The sequence below is a fragment of the Phalacrocorax aristotelis genome, chromosome 11 (assembly GCF_949628215.1).
Source record: "Phalacrocorax aristotelis chromosome 11, bGulAri2.1, whole genome shotgun sequence".
Classification (NCBI taxonomy): domain Eukaryota; kingdom Metazoa; phylum Chordata; class Aves; order Suliformes; family Phalacrocoracidae; genus Phalacrocorax; species Phalacrocorax aristotelis.
In genome coordinates, this window is record NC_134286.1 from 10683487 (window position 1) to 10704879 (window position 21393).

The 21393-nt window shown below is 45.2% G+C and overlaps 2 protein-coding genes across 7 annotated transcripts in view; one reads left to right on the forward strand and one right to left on the reverse strand.

Annotated features, from left to right (window-relative positions):
• The first annotated feature begins 443 nt into the window (after positions 1 to 443).
• Positions 444 to 1727, forward strand: LOC142063212 (uncharacterized). Its single transcript, XM_075106663.1, has one exon. It carries the CDS (start codon positions 444 to 446, stop codon positions 1725 to 1727), a length of 1284 nt encoding a protein of 427 aa, XP_074962764.1.
• A 7215-nt stretch (positions 1728 to 8942) lies between these two features.
• PLS3 (plastin 3) overlaps positions 8943 to 21393 on the reverse strand; it is a 53851-nt gene continuing 41400 nt past the window's right edge. For all 6 annotated transcript variants that reach the window (XM_075106853.1, XM_075106852.1, XM_075106854.1 and 3 more), the window contains 13 exons: positions 21002 to 21131; positions 20418 to 20550; positions 18962 to 19043; positions 18127 to 18292; positions 16834 to 16976; positions 15239 to 15334; positions 14540 to 14735; positions 13793 to 13871; positions 13051 to 13165; positions 12801 to 12934; positions 11786 to 11909; positions 11082 to 11206; positions 8943 to 10263 (listed from right to left, as the gene is read on the reverse strand). In XM_075106853.1, coding sequence (XP_074962954.1) covers positions 10131 to 10263; positions 11082 to 11206; positions 11786 to 11909; positions 12801 to 12934; positions 13051 to 13165; positions 13793 to 13871; positions 14540 to 14735; positions 15239 to 15334; positions 16834 to 16976; positions 18127 to 18292; positions 18962 to 19043; positions 20418 to 20550; positions 21002 to 21131 — 1656 coding nt within the window. In that variant the 3' untranslated portion in view covers positions 8943 to 10130. The remainder of the gene's footprint in view (positions 10264 to 11081; positions 11207 to 11785; positions 11910 to 12800; positions 12935 to 13050; positions 13166 to 13792; positions 13872 to 14539; positions 14736 to 15238; positions 15335 to 16833; positions 16977 to 18126; positions 18293 to 18961; positions 19044 to 20417; positions 20551 to 21001; positions 21132 to 21393) is intronic.

The window sequence follows — 21393 nt, forward strand, 5'->3', positions numbered from 1 at the left end:
AAAATCCCACCCCCCAACACAGAGGTTTTTTTGAGCAAACTGCTTAAGCACATCCTGAGAACGGTGATCAACCCAGGAGCAGGATCCTCTCCCAGACAGATCCCAAGGGAAGTCTGTTACCTACTGCTGTTTGCAGAGGGCAGGAGGTGGGAAAAACCACTGTGAGAGTGTGATGCTCTGCTGAGAAATCTCCCTGCCTCTCAGTAATATGCCCTTTACAGCAGGGTGGCCCTTAATCGGCTTTTATCTGCCTAAAGACTTGATCCCCATTGGTCTGCAGCAGGAAGAACCGGTTAATTTATTTTCACTGTGCACTGAAAGCACAGCTGAACCAACCCTGCAATGCTCACGGTTCACCTATCCAAGAGGTACATGCTTTTTTTCTTGTCTCCTTCTCTACTATCCATCAGGTATTAGATGCAGTGGCTGATTTGTGTCTGGTCATGTTCTTTCTTGTTATATTTATATTTACTTGTGCAACGGCTGGACTGAGTCTGAATAACTCTGATTCATGCCCAAGCATGTGCAAATGTGCACCTGAAGAGATTATCCACTGTAACAGAGCTGGACTAAGAGCCCTCCCTGGAGAAATAGCAGCATCCACCGTCTCTCTAAACCTCTCCAATAATTATTTGCGGATTCTCACCACCAACACCTTCAGAAATCTGACTTTCCTCCACAGCCTCTGGTTAGATGGAAATAATCTGACTTTCCTGTCCCCGGGAACCTTCCATGCTCTCAGCAAACTGCGAGAGCTGCACCTCAGCAGGAACTCACGCCTCACCTACTTGCATGCAAACACCTTCAGAGGACTATTAAACCTCATCAGCCTGGATTTGTCCCACTGCAACATCTTTGAAATCCATCCACTTCTATTTTCACACCTCCCTTCTTTAGAAAGGCTTGATTTAGCTTCCAATAACATCCGGTATGTCCCACAAGCCTTTCAGAACCTCTCCAGCCTCACGAGGCTGTCCCTGGAGGGCAACAACATAGAAGCCATTGGTAGAGATTCCCTAAAGGACCTGGAAGCCCTGTACGATCTGAATCTCAGGAAGAATCGGATATGGATCATTCAAAATGGCGCTTTTACAAAGCTTCTCAGATTGGGCATGTTAAATTTAGGACACAACTTTATCGCCGATTTGCCTAATCAGCTTTTCGATGGGCTGATCCAGCTCAAGACCATGCATCTTGAAGCCAACAGAATCACTGCCATCGACTGCACCTTCAGACATCTGCTGAACTTGAGAAACTTGTACCTGAACAACAATCAGATCTCCTTGATCTCAGGCTCTGCTTTCTTGAACTTAAACAAGCTGCATTTCCTTCACCTGAGCAAGAATAACCTCAGCTCCCTCCCCGTCCACTTGTTTGCTGAACTGCCAAAACTGAAGTATGTTTTTTTATCCCACAACCCCTGGAAATGCAACTGCAAGATGTTTTGGTTCTGGCGGTGGACTGCAACACGCAGGCGAGCCATTGAAGGGCTGCACTGTGCCTTTCTAGGTCCTCACAATACAACAGCACTTGATGTCCCCCATCCACGGGACCTCATGGACTGCACGGTGGCACCTGAGCCGGCAAGCGAAGACAAGTGCAGGGTGGACAGTACCAGCACGGCTCCCGGACCGCTGACTCTCCCCAGCAAGGTCATCCTGCTGGCACTTTTCTGCCATGCATGCTATTTTGTGAGAAGATGGGACACCTCTATGGCCACATTTTGACAATGTTTAAATTACAAAGTGGAAGCCACTTATTTCTTTTCTTGCTATTTGTTTGTGAACGATGTTTTTCAGTACAGGTAGGTTTTATATGGAAATAGGGGGGTTTTATTATATAGGAATAAATGCTTTCATTCATGGGCAATACTCAAATCTGAAATGCTAATATCAAAATTCAGTGTTAATGTTTACATGCAGAGAAGAAGTTCACATTAGTGAGTTCAGGGCTGGGGCTTGTACTGGGTGACAGGGGGCTGGGAAGCTTGGCCAACCACAGCCTCTGCCCTCCCCATTTTCTGATTGACCACAGCCACATCTGATCTCTCGGGGAAAGGCTGCCTTCATGCACTCAGCCTGCACTGGGGATACCATGTGTACTGCTGAAGGAGGAATAAACTGCACGTGTTCCAGCACATCTGGAGTCTCTATAAAAGGCTCAGTCCATCAGCATCTTTGTGAATGTGCAGTAGCTTCCCACAGCTGGCACATAATGTGCTTTGCTGTTTGAATATGATTCAATAGTGAAAATGTAAAAAGTAAAACATTTTGTCGTTCAGCTGCTCCTCACAGTATTGAGCCTCAGCCAACATGGCTCTGCATTTACTGCTGCAAATAGCTTATTTGTCTCAGGGATGGTCTGTATGAGTTGTGCCTCCTTGCATTCTGTCCATGAGCTCTGGCCTGGCATCACACCAGTGCCATACCCCTGCGCCACCTCCCTCCAGCTGCTGGGAGACACTGGCAAGTCGTCCTGATGCCTCCATCACAGTGCTATTCACCTTTCTTTCCTCCCTCACACAGATTAGCCTTCTCCATCCTCACAAAAGGAAATTTCCATTTCTCCGGGTATATTAAAAACAGCCCAAATCCTGCTGCGGACTATGTGATGCTCCAGTAGAAAGCTCTCGCCATCTGTGTGCTGCATCAAAGTTGCAAGCAGCCACCTGGCCAGGAATGAACTTCATTTACAATATAAGAGCCAAAGTTAAACTATACCCCTTTCTCTTCAGTGATTAAACACTGATCACGGTCTCATCTCCATGCTCCCTCCTCCTCACTCACCATCCCCAGCACAGCCACTCCAAACATCCTAGTCAGTTCTGTTGAATTGGTGTATAAGCATCCCATGGTGGCACACAAACACAGAGAAGTTGTGCAAGCTTCAGCAGCACAGATTCAAAGGCACAGCCTTCCTCAAGCTGGTATAGAATCACAGAATGGTTTGGGTTGGAAGGGACCTTTAAAGGCCATCTAGTCCAACCCCCCTGCAATGAGCAGGGACATCTGCAACTAGATCAGGTTGCTCAGAGCCCCATCCAGCCTGGCCTGGAGTGTCTCTAGGGATGGGGCATCTACAACCTCTCTGGGCAACCTGGGCCAGGGTTTCACCACCCTCACTGTAAAATTTTTTTTCCTTATATCCAGTCTAAATCTACCCTCCTTTAGTTTAAAACCATCACCCCTCGTCCTGTCACAACAGGACTTGCTAAAGAGGTTGCCCCCATCCTTCCTATGGTCCCCCTTTAAGTACTGAAAGGCCGCAATCAGGTCTCCCCGCAGCCTTCCCTTCTCCAGGCTGAACAACCCCAACTCTCTCAGCCTGTCCTCGCAGCAGAGCTGCTCCAGCCCTCGGGTCATTTTTGTGGCCTCCTCTGGACCCGCTCCAACAGGTCCATGTCCCTCCTGTGCTGAGGGCTCCAGAGCTGGACGCAGCACCCCAGGTGGGGCCTCACCAGAGCGGAGCAGAGGGGCAGAATCACCTCCCCTGACCTGCTGGCCGTGCTGCTTGTGATGCAGCCCGGGATTACTGTAAGATTATTGATTTGCAATATGCTCCTGGCCAGATAGCAAATCTCACTGAGTGAAACCCCTGCCTGGCACAGACAGGGAGGAAACCTGTGCTCTGCAGGAAACACTTCCCCATGCCACATTGCAGGAGCAGCCCCACACCCTCCAGAACCAGCAGCACCATTTGCTGGTGCTCATCCACGTTGTCCTGTGTTCACAGTAACAGCAATGGCAAATCCCGTCGTTCCGGCACCGGGCACTATCAACGCTGGCTATTTGCACTTGGCAGATCTGGATTTCCTGCAGAGATTAAATTGTGCCACAGGTAGAGTGAGTACGTCTGTCTGCAGAGACTTGTCCTGCAGCATTAGTATGGTCTTTTCTTGGCTTTGCGCAGAAGACATGATCTGCACAGGCAGCATTTGTGCCTCACGGTGCCTCTTTGTTTTCCATCTTCAGGAGACTTTAGAAATTTTATAACTCCTAAAGCCGTGGTAAGCAGAGCCCCCACTGACTGTGGCTGCCTGCCTCGCTCCCACCTTGCCATTGACATGTGGGCTGGTGCAGCACAGCCAGGCCTAAGGAAGCCCTTTTCAGCTCTTTGACTTTTTCTCTGAGGTTTTTTCAGTGATTATTTCTCACCTGACTTCTCAAAGCAAGAACACCTAGATAAATTTGCAGAGATATGACCAAATTTTCAGCAATTATCACTGTATAAACACTTGCCACAAGACATGCCCAGTGTTTACTGAGTGCTCACAAAAGGAAGCAAGAGAACGTGTGGCAGACCCACCACATTTGTCCCTGTCTTTCGAGGAATTATGCCAAGCTGATAGGAGGTAAGAGAGAAATAAACCTTCGCTTAGCACTGAAAACACACAAACCAGCACATTTGGACAAGGGAAACCTTTCATATTGCATCAGTGAAGGGACAGACTGGGGCTGCACAACAAAACCGCACGTGCTGCGTCTTCCTGGTTATCAGATTTGTGATTAGATTTATGAAAAGTATTCAATGGTCAACATATTTTTGCTTTACGTTTTGTTTGTGCTGTTTCACCACTTTGGGCATTCAGCACCATCAGCACTTTCCTCAGCATCAGATACTTCGGGAGGCAGTGGAAAAAGTCTTCCGTTTCTTTCTTGCTTTTGCATTGCTCTCTGCTATCGATCTGCAGTAGAAAAAGACAAGTGAAAAACAAGCAAGCAAAATCCACCTCAGCAATTCTTTAAAGCTCCTACAAAATTAGATTTTTTTTTTCCATTGAAAAATATAAATTGATGAAAAGTTTATGTGAAGGAGACCCTTGTCTCCTGTGGATGCTTGCAGAAAATATTCCTTCCACTTTTACGCCACCATGTTGTTAAACACTAAACAGGAGCACAACTATTTGGCTCTTCTGTGCCATAGTGAAGCAGCAATAGAAATAACTTAACAAGTACACAGAATGCTTAGGATAACATGTGGCTACATTTTTATCCACATGAAAATGAAACTTGCATGGGGTACAAGAAAAACTTCCATCAAAACACACAGGCTGGGCTTGGAAAACCATTTGAAGATCCTTGAGATTAAGGACAACACGCATTCATGAAGAATGCGGCAAGCTTGACTGTTAAAAAAATATTTCACCATGAACAAAGCTGACACCACTAAAAACCTTGGAAATAAAAGCATGTAATTAAATAAACAAAACCAAGCAATCAAATAAATAAAAACAAATAACTGAATATGAAAGAACAAGAAGATTTGAAAGAACAAAGAAACATGCTAAAGCTTATAACTCTGGCTCCTGTTGGAAACTTCTAGGAGCGTTTGACAAAACAGGAACTATTTTGAAAACCTGCTTGCCAGGGGCTTTCTTCTGAGAAAGCACTGGGGTTTATCCTGCCTGCCCTGCACTGGACCTTCACTGTGAGATCTCTGCTTTGCTTTGAGCCAAAATTTTCTTTGAGTTAGCCCGTTTCTTAAATACATCCAGCACAAGGAGGAGATGTTTTCCCATTCAGTAATTGGCAGAGTATCCATTTTACCCCCTTTAACCTGGTACCAGGAAGCAAAAGAGACAAGGAAGAACCGATGCACATGGTCACTTCCAAAATAAAAAAATTTTGACCTAAATGACACCATACTTCCAGCCAGTGCTATAAATCACTAGACCACTGTTTCAGCAGGATAGACATGACACTACTTACGGTATATCTCTCCATCTTCTGTGAAAGCACATACAATTTCCTGTGGGAAGCTTTGTTTATGTATTTTGTTATGAAAAAATTGTACCAGTGGAAAGTCCCCAGCTGGCTGTACATGAGGCTTCATGCAATAAGCCACTGAGATGGTTTGCTGGTACTCCTGGTGCTCTCTGAGCTGTGAGCACTCCCAGCCAGTGCCATCGCATCCCATACCCTGACCCCTACATGCCTCCTCTCAGGTGCACCAGCCCCTCTCCAGCTCCCTGCCAAATACCTTCCTTTCACTTGCCCTATTTTCATCTTCTACACATAGAAAAATTAAGCCCCTACCACTCCTCTAGCCCTCCTACAAACTTTCATCTCTGAAGACCACATGAGGTGTAACGGTACAGAAGATGCTTCTTCAAATGAAAGTGTTCCTCTGCATTTAATGGAGCATTCCCTGCTGTGCTTCCAGCTGCACCAACCTCTTAATGCTTTGAAGGACCAGTGCCTCATCACAGATTTGCATCTGGCCATTAAAGATGAGGAAAGTTGGCATGTAGTATTGCAGCCCAGAAGCACAGCTGCAGGAGGAGCACAGGAAGATTTCTGACCAGAGAAGGGGGGCTGAGAAGGAGGCAGCATCTTACTCTGACCACCATTTTCAAACCAAGCGAGGAAAGTAGATAAACAGATAATCTTTCAAGCACTAAACCCAAAAGTTTCTCCAAAGGCTGCACCTCCACACTCTCCTGTCCCAAGCTTACAATTCCCAAAGTACCACAGTACTCCATGTTTTCAGGCATGAGTGATTCCCTGTCCTCCATGCTGCGAACTGCCCCCGCGCTCTCCTGGCCTCCCAACACATCGCAGGTCACGCCGCACCCCGATACACGCGGGGGCATCGCTCCCCCCAAGGAGCCCTCACCCCGCGGTGCAGCGGCTGTAGTACTGAGCGCTTGCCCCTGGATGGCACCCCAGCCCCAGGCTTGTCTCTGTATCGATATCATACCGATAGAGGCGCGACAGGCTGGGGGATGAAGGGATTGAGAGCAGCCCTGAGAAGAACTTGGGGGTACTGCTGGATGAAAAGCTGTACTATGATTCTGTGAGCCGTCAATGTGCGCTCGCAGCCCAGAAAGCCAACCGTATCCCGGGCTGCATCACAAGCAGCACGGCCAGCAGGTCAGGGGAGGTGATTCTGCCCCTCTGCTCTGCTCTGGTGAGGCCCCACCTGGGGTGCTGCGTCCAGCTCTGGAGCCCTCAGCACAGGAGGGACATGGACCTGTTGGAGCGGGTCCAGAGGAGGCCACAACAATGACCCGAGGGCTGGAGCAGCTCTGCTGCGAGGACAGGCTGAGAGAGTTGGGGTTGTTCAGCCTGGAGAAGGGAAGGCTGCGGGGAGACCTGATTGCAGCCTTTCAATACTTAAAGGGGGACCATAGGAAGGATGGGGGCAACCTCTTTAGCAAGTCCTGTTGTGACAGGACGAGGGGTGATGGTTTTAAACTAAAGGAGGGTAGATTTAGACTGGATATAAGGAAAAAAAATTTTACAGTGAGGGTGGTGAAACCCTGGCCCAGGTTGCCCAGAGAGGTTGTAGATGCCCCATCCCTAGAGACACTCCAGGCCAGGCTGGATGGGGCTCTGAGCAACCTGATCTAGTTGCAGATGTCCCTGTTCACTGCAGGGAGGGGTCAGACTCGATGGCTTCTAAAGGTCCCTTCCAACCCAAACCATTCTATTATTCTATACTGGAGACATAGTCACTGTCTGCTCTGCGCATTTGGCAGTGAAAAAAGGCTCTTGTGGAGTGGGAGCCTCTACTGCACAACCTGTGTGTTGGCAGTGCATCACCTGAGCCAACAGGGACTCATCCAGCAGATGCCCACATCACCCCACCACACTGCCAAGACAGAGCCTTGCAGGTCCCAAATAATCTTCTCAGTATGGTTACGCTTAATTACCTGAAAAACCCAAAGAAGGAAACAAAGGGAAGCCAGGCAATTCTTACCATGGGCTCCAGATGATCTATGTAACATCTGTGTCAACAGAAATCACTCCCTAGAAGTCTCCCACGGAGAACAAGGTCACAGCGAGAGGGGCTTGGGTTTTTTATTCTCCTTGATTTAAAAAGAAAAGTGAGGACAGAACCATGTACACTGTTCAGGAGCACTGACAGTATGGCATTGGAACAGAGTTCCTTCGCACCGGCACCTTCACACCATAGGATGGTTTGGGGCATGACATATTTGGTGAATGATGTGTTTGGTAGTTGGGTTCCCACACTCCTCAAGCATTTGGCTTGTGGGAGTTTTGAAGTGGCTTAAGCCCACAGCTTTGCCACCTTGTTTGCCCAAGATGACGCCGAAGAGAAAGCCAGGCACCAACCTGTAAACTGGGTCAATCCAAAAAGTCTTCCCCATTCCATCAGCAGACAAGCTGCAACATGCCTCTAGCACAAAATGCACCTACACGTTTTCACCACTGGAGAGAAAAAATTCTAGACAGGTCAGGAGAGGAACAACCCAGACCAATTTTGCGCAGGTGGGCCCACAGAAGTCTGTTTACATGACACCAGTCCTACACAAATTGTTCTTGTTTTTCAAAGCAACTGGTGGTTCTGGGGACTTTTGCACTGTCAGCCCACTGTTTTGGCAAAGCTCACCGGACATCCAGGCTCTTACCAATGGGTTGCATGAGTGAAGGAATTGGTGCATTGAGATCACCACACCCCTCCAGCACCCGCAGCCCCATTCTGGCCTTGCTGAACACAGCAAGTAGGCAAGTCCCCCCCAACAACCGATGGCTGCTGGGCATCTGCTCTGCCACCACAGCACCCTGAGGCTCAAATCACGCCAGACCTGTGTCAGCCACCACTACACCCTCAGACCTGCGGGTTCTGGACGCGAGCCTGATGGCACATCTCTGACACAGGGAACAACTTTTCTTCCTCCTTCTGGGTTCTCCCCTACACCCACAGACATCCTCTTTGGGCACACAGCAAGACTTCCAGAGCAAGGTTTTACAGAAGGTACCATAAAGGCAAAGCCTCACTATAACACAGATTGAGAATAACTGCACTGCCAGTGCCCATTTTAAAAAAAACACAAGAGCTCCTCAAGCACACCCTGATCCTAGGAAGTCTTACAGACCAATGGACCTGGCACAAAACAAAAAGATCAACCAAAGGAAAGCTAAAAGCAACTGAGGACAGGCTGCCATGCTGAGTCAGTGTAAATAAGGAGAGAAGCATGTATTTAAATGTTTTTATTTCAACTAATGCTTTGCCACCATATTACATCACTTTGAATAGCTTGGAATAGCAATATGGTCTTAAAATATAGCAAACAGCTTGCCAAAGCAAGATAATATTAAACCCTATGGATACAGCATCTTCCTTCTTTGGCGACAACACTTCCTTTTATCTGTAAAAATAGTTTTATGTTCCAGCACGTTTGCTGTTCAGTTCATTGAACCCTGCTGTTTTTAACATTTGTCTCTTCCCTGCACAAAACCTCTCCACAATGTAGTATGGTTTTATATCCAACAGCATTTTAAATAAAAAAAGTTATAGTTTCATGCAGATTTTTGTAAAAATTATTTTCTAGGTGCACAGAACTGAACCAAGATGCATACAAAAATGCATTCACTTCCATTCTCAGGTGTAACTGTGCCATCAGCCACATGATGTCATATGTTACTGTGAGAGGTCCAAGGATGGTGGTATTCTCATACATAGTATAACCTTAGAAAAAATTTAAAAAAAAAAACCAAGAAAACCCTTTTTATAAGCAGCAAAAGAAAAAACTGCCATGCTTTCTTTGTAAAGTAATCAAAATAGTTAAATGTATAAAAAAGCACCATGTACAGAAAATACCGGAGGAAGATCCATCTTCCTAATTACACATTTCTCATTTAGCATTGCGAGCTGGCCTGCAGGTCCCAACTTGTACTGTAGCTTTATTTGCAAAGTTAAGGAAGTGGTCAAACCTAGAATACTCTTGGACCATATGACAGAAATTAAACTGGATTGCAGACAGAAATTAGATTTGTTTCCATTACAACTCATACTAACCACCTTATAGCCCTCAGGGGTAGAAAAAACCCACACACCATGTATCTTAAACAATGGGGTGAAAACAGCTCCAGAGCAGTATTGCAAGATGCAGGTCTGTTATGAATGCATTTCTGTGAGCTCTTGGTAAGTTAAACTTTCCTTTGGGAAAAGAGCATGTCTGTTGGTTAAAACTCCTCTCCCTGAGAATTTTGATTAGAGTTTGTCTTGCAAAGGAAAACAAAGTCCTTTGAACTTCAACAGTTTCTAGGCCAACAGCATTTCACCATGGTCACAGCTGATCTGCTACTCATGCACCCAGGGTGGCAGGTTGGGTTTTTGTTGCATTTTGTTTTTGTTTTTTTTCTTTACATGAATCAACCCTTTTATACTCGCTTCATTCCTCTGCCCATCAAGCAGGCAAACACAGTCATGACCATCTTCGGTTTCACCTCTACAAGGTCTTCTGGAAGAGCATAAACTCTGGCACCAATTCTTCTTGCCATGGACACAGCGTACCTATTCACCAAGGAAAGATGAGTAGGTCAGAACCAATACTGCTATCAATAAATGACAAGCCAGCTCCTGCCCTATCCAACACAATTTCACTATTATCCTCTTTAAGATTTGAGATGTGCAACAGTCCAATCACACCACATGTTTCTATTATTTTTTGTTTTGATCTTTTGGTGCATTCCTTTTCCACAGTAGAGGAAAGTGTCTTTAATGTGTAAAATTGACCTTTGAACATCAAGTCCACTCTACCAACAGTTAAAAAAATTGTAATTAATATTTGTTAGGGCTAATAGATAGTATGTATAACCAAGGATTAATCAGCTATCATTTACATTTCCCCCTCTGTTTGCTCTTTAGGAATGATCAAGTGAGGCTATTACCTGCCAGAAACTTTGTTGTCGTCCTGCCACTGCAGAACAGTTGGAGAACACACATTTCAAAGGCATGTTTTAATAGGCATACTTTAAGCTTGACAACCTATGGTGATTCAGCAAGACGAGACATAGAAAGGTTCAATTTCAAAACCCTGAGCACTTCATATGCCTGAACAAACAGGTGAGAAACAGAATATCATTGCTAAGAACTGCTTGGGCTGTTCTGCATTTGTCTCAACAAGCAAGAGAGTCCAGCCAACTACTCCCTCCTGCATTACAGGCAAGAACAGCAGTTACATTTCAAGAAGTGTTACCTGTCTAAAAGGTACGGTGTTAAAAGAGATTGAAAACCACAATAAACTATGGTAAAAACACTTGCAGCTTAAGGCCAGCGCATAGAGGGCGCACTCTTTCAATGCAAAACAGCTTCCGAGATATCAGACTTACTTAGCATTATTTTGTTTGTCATCTTCCGTTAGATGACCAGTCTTTACAAGGTCATAGTTGATACAACCAGGCTGTATAGCATCAATTAAATCCACAACCGCCAAGCTTGTGCTGATAGTCTTATCCTAGAGAATACAGGAAAGACAAAGTAGAGATGAATGTCTAATCCTTAAAGCATGGTTCTCACCTCAATTCAGCTGCTCTGCAACATGCAACAAAACAAGCTTTAAACAATCCATTTCAAAGCAGCAGTGTTAGTGATTATTCCCAACTGGACCACAGGGAAAACCAAACTGCTGCTTCTCCTTTGGTAATGGTGCAAGATCACGATTGCAAATGCTTTGAAAATACAAAGCAGTGACTGATGTGCAGGCAGCAGGTCTGCCCCACTGACCACACCCCAAGGGACGATGCTCACCAGCTCCAGCTCCTACGCTTGCCAGCATCTCAGCCTCCATCTCTGCCCCAGAGCCCAAGCACCCTCCCTTCTGCCACTCCATCTACTCTCTTGCCCCATGGCTATTCCCCACCATAGGCAATCCTAAAAAATCTCCTCTCTGGTAGCTTGAAGCCACTTCGTTCTCAGCACAGATGGAATCCTGTACTGTCTAAACCCCTTTTGAAGATGGCCCTGCTGTTCCCCCAGCCAAGGAAATACTTTTTGGGCACGCCTCAACTTTTGGATGTAAGAAGAGAACCTGCACCTTGAAGTTCTGGATGGAAGTGGACTTGCCAGCTTCTTTCAGGGTCTGGTTTACCCAGCTGACTATAATGTCATCATTAGCTTTCTGACCATCGCCCAGGTCTTCGAGGACATTCAGCGTGTACCTGAGAACCAGCAGAGAGAACAAGATTAGGCACAGTGCGTGGGCAAAGACCTGGTGAGCATGCAGCCAGGATGCAATTGAGTCCATGTCAGCTTGGAAAGCCTTCACATAGCCTCAGCTCTGCTCCGCACTCCCCGCACCCCTGCAAAAAAACAGCCAATGCAACAAAAACCAAAAGCAACAACAAAAAAACCCAACTTCTTTAGCAAAAAGGAGGAATCATTTAGTCTTTCTAGCCTTTCAAGCCAATTAATATGAGATCACAAAATTGCCCGGGCTCAGAAGACTTGTTAAACTGTTTCACCATTGACTGTTTTCTCCATAGCGTTAACATGTTACCTAAGAGGTGTGAATCACCTCACGAGTTAGCATTCTGACGGCTAATGCCACATAAAGAGGAACCATGCAGCTATTTTGCAGACATATATTTTTCCATCATCTTAGAGTTCTTCAGAAATAGATAAGAAAAAGGATGATCAACTTTATCAAGTTACTCCTTCCCCCCTTTCCAATGCAGAAGTGGGTTATAAAGCAGCCCTGGAATGATTCTCTCTCAATTTCCAATTAAAAATTAGAACATAAAAGTTGCGTAGATGTTCCTGCCTAGGGTTTCTGAATGTGGACCAGACTTGAGCAGGTGAGAGAAAGGTGATCCTGGTCAGCAGGATGTTCACCAGCGGGTTCTCTGGAGGTCTCTGCTCCAGCCGCCCATGTGCAGCAGGGTCAGCTTTGCCACGTTTTTGTCCAGCTGTGTCTCAGAAACCCTCAAAGGACAGAGGCTTTACAATCTTTCTGGGTGACCTGTTCCAGTGCTGCAGTGCTCTCACAGCAAAAAAACTTCCAGAACTCTGTACTCCATTCAAAAGTTCTACATGTTCCAGACAGGTCCTACCTTCTCATCAACTGCCAGACTAAGGCCAATGTCAGCGTTGGGTTTCCATCATTCAGATCCTGTCCTCCGATGCCAACCAGGGAGAATTTAGCTGGATGTTTTCCCAAGTCTACAGCATAGTTACAGTTTTCTAGCTACACAGGAAAAAAGTTTAAACATAAAATCACTCACAAATGCACTCACTTGACTGGAAGCCTCAAATAGGAATTTTTAGCGCCCATGTCTGCTTTTAAAGTTGTGAAATGCTTACCTTTTTCATATTTGCTCCAAGCTTAGGGTATGGAGGCTTGTTAACCTTATTCCAGTCAACAGGAACTTTGATCTTTTCATATAACTGTAGTATTACCAGTGCATCTTGGAGATCACTAAAGTGGAAAACATTGATTAAGCCTAATGTTTCAAGATTTAAATGCACTCTTTGTCACATCATGAATAATTACTAGTCTTTACAGGTTGTTGCAATTTCAACAACCCTAAAAAAAAAAAAAAATTTTGTAGTTTTCAAGGCAGACAAAATGCTTCATGCTTAACATCAGCTAGCTGCTGAGCTATATCAGGTTTTGGCACGGTAATCAGTTAATTCTCCAGGGAAGAATTTTGCTATGTAAAATCCAAAGATAGCCACCTCTCTCCACTGACTACAGGGACCTTGTCTCCTAAAATGTCTTGGTTAAGCCCTAAAATTAGGTGACAGGGAATTTAGTTCCAGTTGCTCAAGGAGATCTAAGTGTATTGGGATCTCAGGGTACCAGTTTACACAAGAGAGGGGAAAATAAACAGTCTTCAGCCCTCAAAGCCAGTTGCTGGTGTGCCAAGTGCTGGCTCAGAAATCCCTAAGCTACGCACTGCAAGGAGGGTACAGTGAGCATCTCCCACTCCATACCATCACCCTTTCTCAAGCTCTTTGCTCAGCACTGTGGGCAACAGGACACTAGTGTGGGCACATCTCTAGGCTGATCTAGCTGGGTTTCTCCCAAGAGTCTAACGCTTACCCATAGAGGTGATTTACATGGGGGTTCACACCAAGGGAGTTCATCCAGTTGCGGAAGGTCCGTTCCTCACGTGTCTCTCCTAGATGAGAGAAAACAGGTTCATGCAACTTCTGCAAGCTCAAAGCTGCACAGGGTTTTCCACCTTGCAAGGCAGGGAGCTTTGAGCAGCATAGCTCATCGATTATCAATTTTCAAGCACAAAAGTGGTATTTCTTCTACTATTTCTTCAGAAAGATGGTTGCCCTGATACCTAGTTTCAGATATTAGTTTGATTTCTCCAGGCCTCAGAAGAGCATGCCTTTTTGCACTTTCTACAAGAAAAAGTAGCAAGCAAGTCTTTCACGTGGGTGTTCGCTAACTGCTGTCTGGGAGCAAGGCAGCCAAAGCCCTAATCCCAGTTCTGCCAGCAGGTGACACTCCCACGAATGTGTTGCTGCACTGCCGAGGTGCTCCTGCCCATCACAGGAAACTGCAAAACCAACTTCCCAGCCCTGGCATAGGGACTGATGGGCCACTGGCAGTGCTCCTACAGGTTCAGGCTCTACATCAAGGCCAGAGCAGCTGAACAGGTTGTCAAGTACCCTTCTCATCTGCCCCGAGTGAGTAAACAACCACTGCAGCACTGACGCCTCAAATCACAGGTGTTACTTTAGCAGCAACACCTCTGCTGGGCACAGACTTTTGCGACACAAGAGTTTACTTTAGGTATTTCCCTCCTGCTAATTTTGTGAGAGACATGGCCATCACCTTCCAGTAGGGTCCAGTCGATGTCCTGGTTTTCAGGCTTGGTAAGTGCTGGGTACTTGTTGAACAGGTTGGCAACGAAGGCCAGGTTCAGTTTGGGATTGCCACTGACCACATCAGCTGGCGTGACAAACTGCCGGCAGCCAAGCCGATCCGCCTGCTGAAGCATGTACTCTGCTCTCCGCAAGTCGTCTTTTTCCTGCCAGGGATGCAATGGACAAGAGCTGTCATGGAAGAGATTGAGCTACAAAGCAGATGGGAAGCTCCTGGGACAATGTCACAACCCCACCTGCCTTCATTAGGCATCAGTCACTAACCAAATGAAGAGATGAAGCATGTACACTAATCCCTGTGGATGTAATTGTTCCAGTTTGTCTCGGTATTTTCCTAGCATGGTGCTTTCCAAGTTCTAGTGCTTTCCAACTTCTATGATTTTTGAACTTAGTTGTTCAAAAACAGAAGTCAGCGTGCTCCCAAATGGAGCAAAACTGACAAATCTCAATCATATATGTTAACTGGTGGGTAGTGACCAGGCCTGCAACAGCCGCTCATTTCTCACATACCTAAGGCGCACACATGCCCGCTGACAATTCACACACTCTAGAAATTAAGATACCAGGTTACCTAGATGCCATGGGACAATTACAGGATACATTTAATTTGCAACTGTACAACATGGGACACGATAGCCTGAATACTTACATTGAAACCAGACATGTTAATATCGATCTGCGGCTCTCCTTCTTTCTGCCCTTTAGGTGCAATTTGATTGAGGAGGTGGAAATAAGCTCTGGAATCCTGAAGTGGATGAAAAAGAAAATTCAGGTCTCCCGCACAGCAGTGAATACACCATAACAACTCATTTAAGGCTCATCTTTAACAAGTCACTGTGCGTAATAGGCTTATGTACCTTTACTGAATTACCAAAATCTGTAAGCTTAAAAGAGAGCATGATGGCAGAAATCCAGGCAGCAGAAAAAGAAACAGAAAGGGAAAAGGTTAGAAGTATTTAAGATTAAAATCATGGGGTTTAACTTTTTGAAAGCTGCCTTTGCTGCAAGCTCTGGTGTGGCAGCTTCCTCTCCAATGGCTGGAGGAGGCAGTGATGGGTGCTGCTTGCTCCCGTGGCCCCCACGGCCACATGCCCCAAGGTGGCCCTAACCTCTAAACAAGACCACCATTCCTACTGCTACAGCAATGATGAAAATGGCTCAGCGAAGACAAAGTCCAGGCAAAAAGCTGATTATAAGAAGTCTGAAAGCTTTCTCCTGTGCCTGCCCATTAGCTAGAATAGCTTAAAGGAGAGAGGCCAGGGATGGTCACAAACTAGGAGGAGCAAACAGCTGCTGTAATTAGTTATCAACTACAAGCCCTTTTAGTCCTCAGCACTGAGAAGGACCTCAGCATATCCTGGCAGCCTGTGGGCTGCACCAGACAAGCCAACAGCTATCAGCAAAGCTGTAAGTAATTCTGAAGTTGGAAATAAGAGTGATCATGCGTGCGTGAACGCATGCACGCACCCAGGGGAGCTCTGCGCTCCCCATGCACCTTAATTATCAATTTTGTTTTTCTACTTCAAATAGTCCTTTAACCTGCAAACCACTTCAGTCCTCTTTCTCCTCCTTGAAACTGCTGGCCATGTGAATAAGTTCCAGAAACCTGCTGAGACCAGTGTCCAAAACCCCACACTGACCAGGAGTCACCACCCTGTTTCTTCCTAGTGCTGAGAGAAAAAAGCCACCCCCTTACATCTATAAAACAGCTAGAAGACTCCCTGCTCCCATTTCTGTGCAGCCCAGTGTAGAGAATAAGGAATCTTCTTTCCCTTCCTCTCTCCAGTCCACGATGTTTTAGATGAAATGCCATCATCACCTGCCAAGAGCGTGTGGAAGTCATGCTCTCCAGGGATGTGGTTAAGAATTTCACCTTGCCTGAGCAAGCTGCATGCTCTTGAAAAATTATTTCCATCAAAAAAGATAGATTAAGAACATTTGAGAACACATGAATAATACCAGTTTCCTACTCGATTAAAACATGCAACAGCTTTGCAACAGGCTCCCACTAGCACTGGAGGAAACACTCAATTCAACACTGAGCTCTACCTCATGGCAAGAGAGAGCAGAACTGCTGTACCTTCAATATACCATCCATAAAACCCCTGTTAAGCCTGCTCAGCATATTAAGGTTAAGAAAGGTCCTGTCTGCAGATCAAGGGCCTCACTTAGGCATGCAAACAGGGCCCTGGCCGGCTCCCAGCCTTTTCCCAGGCACGTGCTGGCCAGGAGAGCTCTCGGTACCTTGATATCTGAGCTGAAGTTATTGATTTTGTGCCAGCCTGCGTTTTCCAAGTGGAAGTTGGCCCATCTTAGGAGCAGCTCTTCTGGGGATAGTTTCATAAGGTCCTCCAGATTTTCACCATCACGAAGTAAGGCAGCCAGTGCTAGAAGAAAAATGCTTGTGAGAGGAAGGAAGGAGTTTTCAAGAGGTAAACCTGCATGCCAGAACTAGAGCTGCAGCCACATATCAGGGAGAGAAATGGGGATGATACCAACTACTGATTAAGTCAAAATAGTCTGGGTATTAGTGGAGTTTTCCCGAGTTGGTTGTGACAAAGAGAAGAGCTTGACTGATCTAGAAAACTGTGTGTAAAAAAATATTTTCTATTTTCTTGTAAAAGAAAATTCTCTGGATTTTACGTATAATCTTTTAAGCTGATGACAGTAAGCTAAATGTAAATGTACTTCTATCTCAATGAAAAAAGTGCTTCCAAGCAGTTTCATATGCACTGATAAAAAAAGCCAGAGAAGCCAAGATAAGCACCTTTCAGCTGGCCAGCACTTCCCTTGCCATGAATTTTCAATCTAAGCCAAACAATGTTAACCACTTCATGATTGGGAAGTTTAAATAAAAGACACTGAAGCTGCTCCATCCACGTGGGTGCTCTGATAGCCTATACAGGGATAACAGAGCTCTTGAATGATTTGAAAAGTGTAGATTTTGGAGACCATCATGTAGGATGAAGCGAGCACAGGGAGAGCTGCAGCACTGCTCTCCCATTGCCAAGAGCAAAGCAAAAGCTCAGCTGCACCACTGAGAGCAGCAAGGAGGATTTTAGGAGAACCAAGTTATTGCGAACATATTCCCAAAGAGCTGAAGCCCTCCTCTTTTTTGTGTGCAGTTGTCTACAATCCTAAAAGGATGTGTGCGGCTCCTGCCAGCTCCCAGCACCGTTACGTACCTACGGCCGAGGCACAGCAGGAGAGCCTGCCCAGCCCGAGGCACCACAAGGCAACGTGCTCATTCGCACTGCAACGCTTGGGCCAAGATGCATCTAGACTTAGAGATTTGTGTTCAGCCAGTTCTCCAAGGCTGACACGTCGCCAGGACAGCACAACCCGCCTGCCTGAACCTGCTTCACAGCTATAAAGAGACTGGAGAGCGCTCAGCTTGGCACATGGCTCGAACCCACAGGCCAGTAACCCCCCTTCAGCAGCAAGGAGGGGAGGGAAGAGGCAGCAACAGGGCTGGAGGGACAGAGCAAACAACGTGGTGTTCATGCTTTAGAAGTAATCACTTATAGTTTCATTTACCTTCATTTCTGCTGAGCTCGATGTCGGCAAACAAGCCAATCTTAATGATCTGCCAGAGAAGCCCAAGGACCAGGTGGGGTTTCCCTTCCCTCAAGTCCTCTGCGCCAATATTGACAACATGACACCCGATGGCAGATGCAGAATTCAATGCCAGGTTCAGGTTCTCCTGTGAACAGCACAGCTGAGTGAGACACAGCCAGGGGAGATGCTGCTTTGCCTTTCATCTAGCACCAGCAGAGCGGAGATTTCCCCTTCGTCCTTGCTCCAACAGCAGCAGCTTGGAGGAAACGCTCCCAGCCACTCTCCAGCTGAAGCTTTAACGGAGCTGTAGTGGCACCAGGCTGAATCAATAAGAACTGAACGAGGCACCAGGGTCTAATTTCAGCCTCTGGTATTTAGTTTCAGCCTCTGAGTCAGTCACATCTGGTGGCATCAACAAGAATGAGGCTAGAGAAGCGTTAAGTTATATACACGCAGAGGCACAGGCACCCTCGCAAAAACAACCTGTCGTACTATGAAATGATTCACAGATAGCCAACACCAATAGCCGTATGTTTTAAAAAGACAGCACTGTATGTAATCACCACAGCAATATCGGGTGCGCACAGCATTTCAGCCATTTTACCCACTGTCATTAAGTTAGCATTTTTGTCTTTTGAACTGTACCCACAGCTTTGTCAGTTATGCACAGTACAAAACAGCCTTTAATAATTAAACACAAGTTTTAAAACTTGCTCCATTCCAGAGTTCCATGATAATGCCTCCAGCCACCATGCTGTTTTCATTAATTTTACCAGAATGTGAATTTCAGCAAAAATACAGAAATGTATTATACCTGAATTATGAATGGCGTGAGTTTCTTCTTGTTAATTGCTCTTTCATCAATTGTGTCCGGAACAGAAAGATTGATCATTTTGCTGGTAGGAAGAAAAATAATATTTGAACAACTTTGAGATGAAATACTAAACAAAACTCAATGCATTGTTACAATACTCACCACAGCACATTTCCTTTTGCCTATTGGGTTTTGTGGTTTTTTGTTTTGGTTTTTTTTTTTTAAATCAAGGTTGTGTAAATCTGAAGTCAATATTTATGTTATCAAGAATGTATTTGTAACTAATAGCTAAGCCTGAAACCTTAAACATGTTACTGGCCACTGCTGATCTCAGCTGCTGGAGCAAAAAGAGCATGTGAATTATTCACAGCACAGTCACTGAACTAGCAAAGACTCATTGCTCTGTTGACATCTACTGTGGATTCCAGCGATCCAATGTGCTTCCTCCTATTGTAAAGGCGTACTACCACCGGCGAGAAAAAATTGCCCCAAAAAAGTGCAAACCCTTTGAGAGCTCAGTGGGGAGCACGTGAGCGCAATGAGTTTTTAGTCAACAGAAAACATGGCAAGTTTTTACTTTATATTATGAACTACTTCCTACTGAGATCAGTCTTTACCTGAAGGCCTGAATTACTTGAAACTGGGGAAATAAGAAAAAAATATCACAAACTCAAGAAAAAAAAACAAAAAAGAGACAGGAAAGGCAATGGGCAGCCTTTTGCATATTGATACAGTTACTGAAATTCCAGGCTGATGTAGTTCTCCACTCTATTAATTCACTTACATTTAAAAGAAAAAAACAAACAAAAAAACCCACAAAACCAAAAGAAACCCCATACACAGAAGGTGGCTGGTGTTTAGCAGCCTTGGATGCCTTCTGTTTCCAGCATGCAGCAAAATAAGTTACTTTACTAACTTTGTACAGCTATTCTCAAAAGAAACAAGAGGATTCCCAGAAAATCCATTTTTGGGCCAATTCATAAAGACACTAACATTCCACAGAGGTTACCACCCATCTAAACATCCAAGAAAATGGGATATTTAACACATCTGCCCTCCCCCAAAACTACCTAGCATCACGCTGAGTTTGCATCAGGACAACTTCTCCCGTAAGGCATCTTCTCCCCTTCAGCAAACTCAGTCTCAAGCCCAAACAAAAATACTACACAAAAATACCAGCTCATGAAGTTGGCATCAAAGCTGAAGCATCGCGCAACGACAACGAAAGCCTGGGTAACTGAGCCCCTTTTTATATGTGCAAAACATTGCATGCACACACTGGTCACAAAAACAGCCTAGAGTAGAGTGAAAATTCCCCTAACTACAGTTTTGGAAAGTTATTTTGTTTTGGATTTTTTTGGGTTTGGTTTGGTTTGGTTTATTTGTGGGGTTTTGTTTGGTTGGTTGGCGTTTTTTTTTGTTTTGTTTTCTTAATTCAGGAGCCATCATGACTTACCATAGCACAATCCCATCTCCCACAGCTTTGAACAGGTCATCTGTATTTGGGTTCATTGGAATAACGTGCCTACAGTCGGGATCATTTTCCAGGGCTTTGTTTATCCAGTTTACAAAGGCATATTTTTCTTCCTCTAAGATAACCAATTGTAAATTTAATACAGGCTTTTTCATAACATAGCAAAGATTTTCTAAAAAAATCAGTGTACAATAGCCCAGGGAAATAAAAGCCCCACTAACATTACCACGCTATTTTATTAGTAACGCAAAGTTTAAAGAAATATGACTTTTACTTCCAATTACCAGGAAATTCCTTGTTACTTGAATATAATAAAGTTCTTGAATAACAAGCATGACACAAGGACTTCATCAGCAAGCACAGTTAACAAAACAATAAGCACACGTTTAATTTACACACTGCTAATTTTGCGTTACCCTCTAATTCTGTCCTGCTCTCATGTCGACGAGAGATCGTTCAGCTACCAGGGAACAAAAGCACAGCATATGGCAGGGTGCTAGAAATCTACCGGTTTTGGCATACAGCCTCCACTCACCCAAGAGAAGAGCTGAAAGGCATAGCGATACCTGAGTAGGAGTGCTGCGTCCCCTCGCTGGAGAGCTCCGAGGTCCCCCCGATCGCACAGATTCCTTCCTTCCTGTTAATTGCTTTTCTGAATGTTTTAGCGATATCACTGCTTTTCACCTCTTGGAAAATCTACAATTTAAAGTGCTCTGTTAGACAAGAAAAACTTGTCTTCATAAAATGAAAGGACCAAAGAAGCAGCTATTTCTTCTTGGTTTTAAAGCAAACCCGGTAGTAAAATCAGCAAATGTGAAGGGCCCAGCAAGGGTGTGGCAGTATTAAATTTAACATGGATAGTAGGCAGAGAGTTGTCCCACTCTCTCAAACACATATTGCAAGTGCCTATTGAAACAGAAGCACTAGGCATGAAGTACCTCACATACATTTCACCTTT

Coding starts and splice junctions, on each gene's coding strand:
- LOC142063212 (XM_075106663.1), top strand. CDS start 444: ATGTTCTTTCTTGTTATATTTATATTTACTTGTGCAACGGCTGGACTG.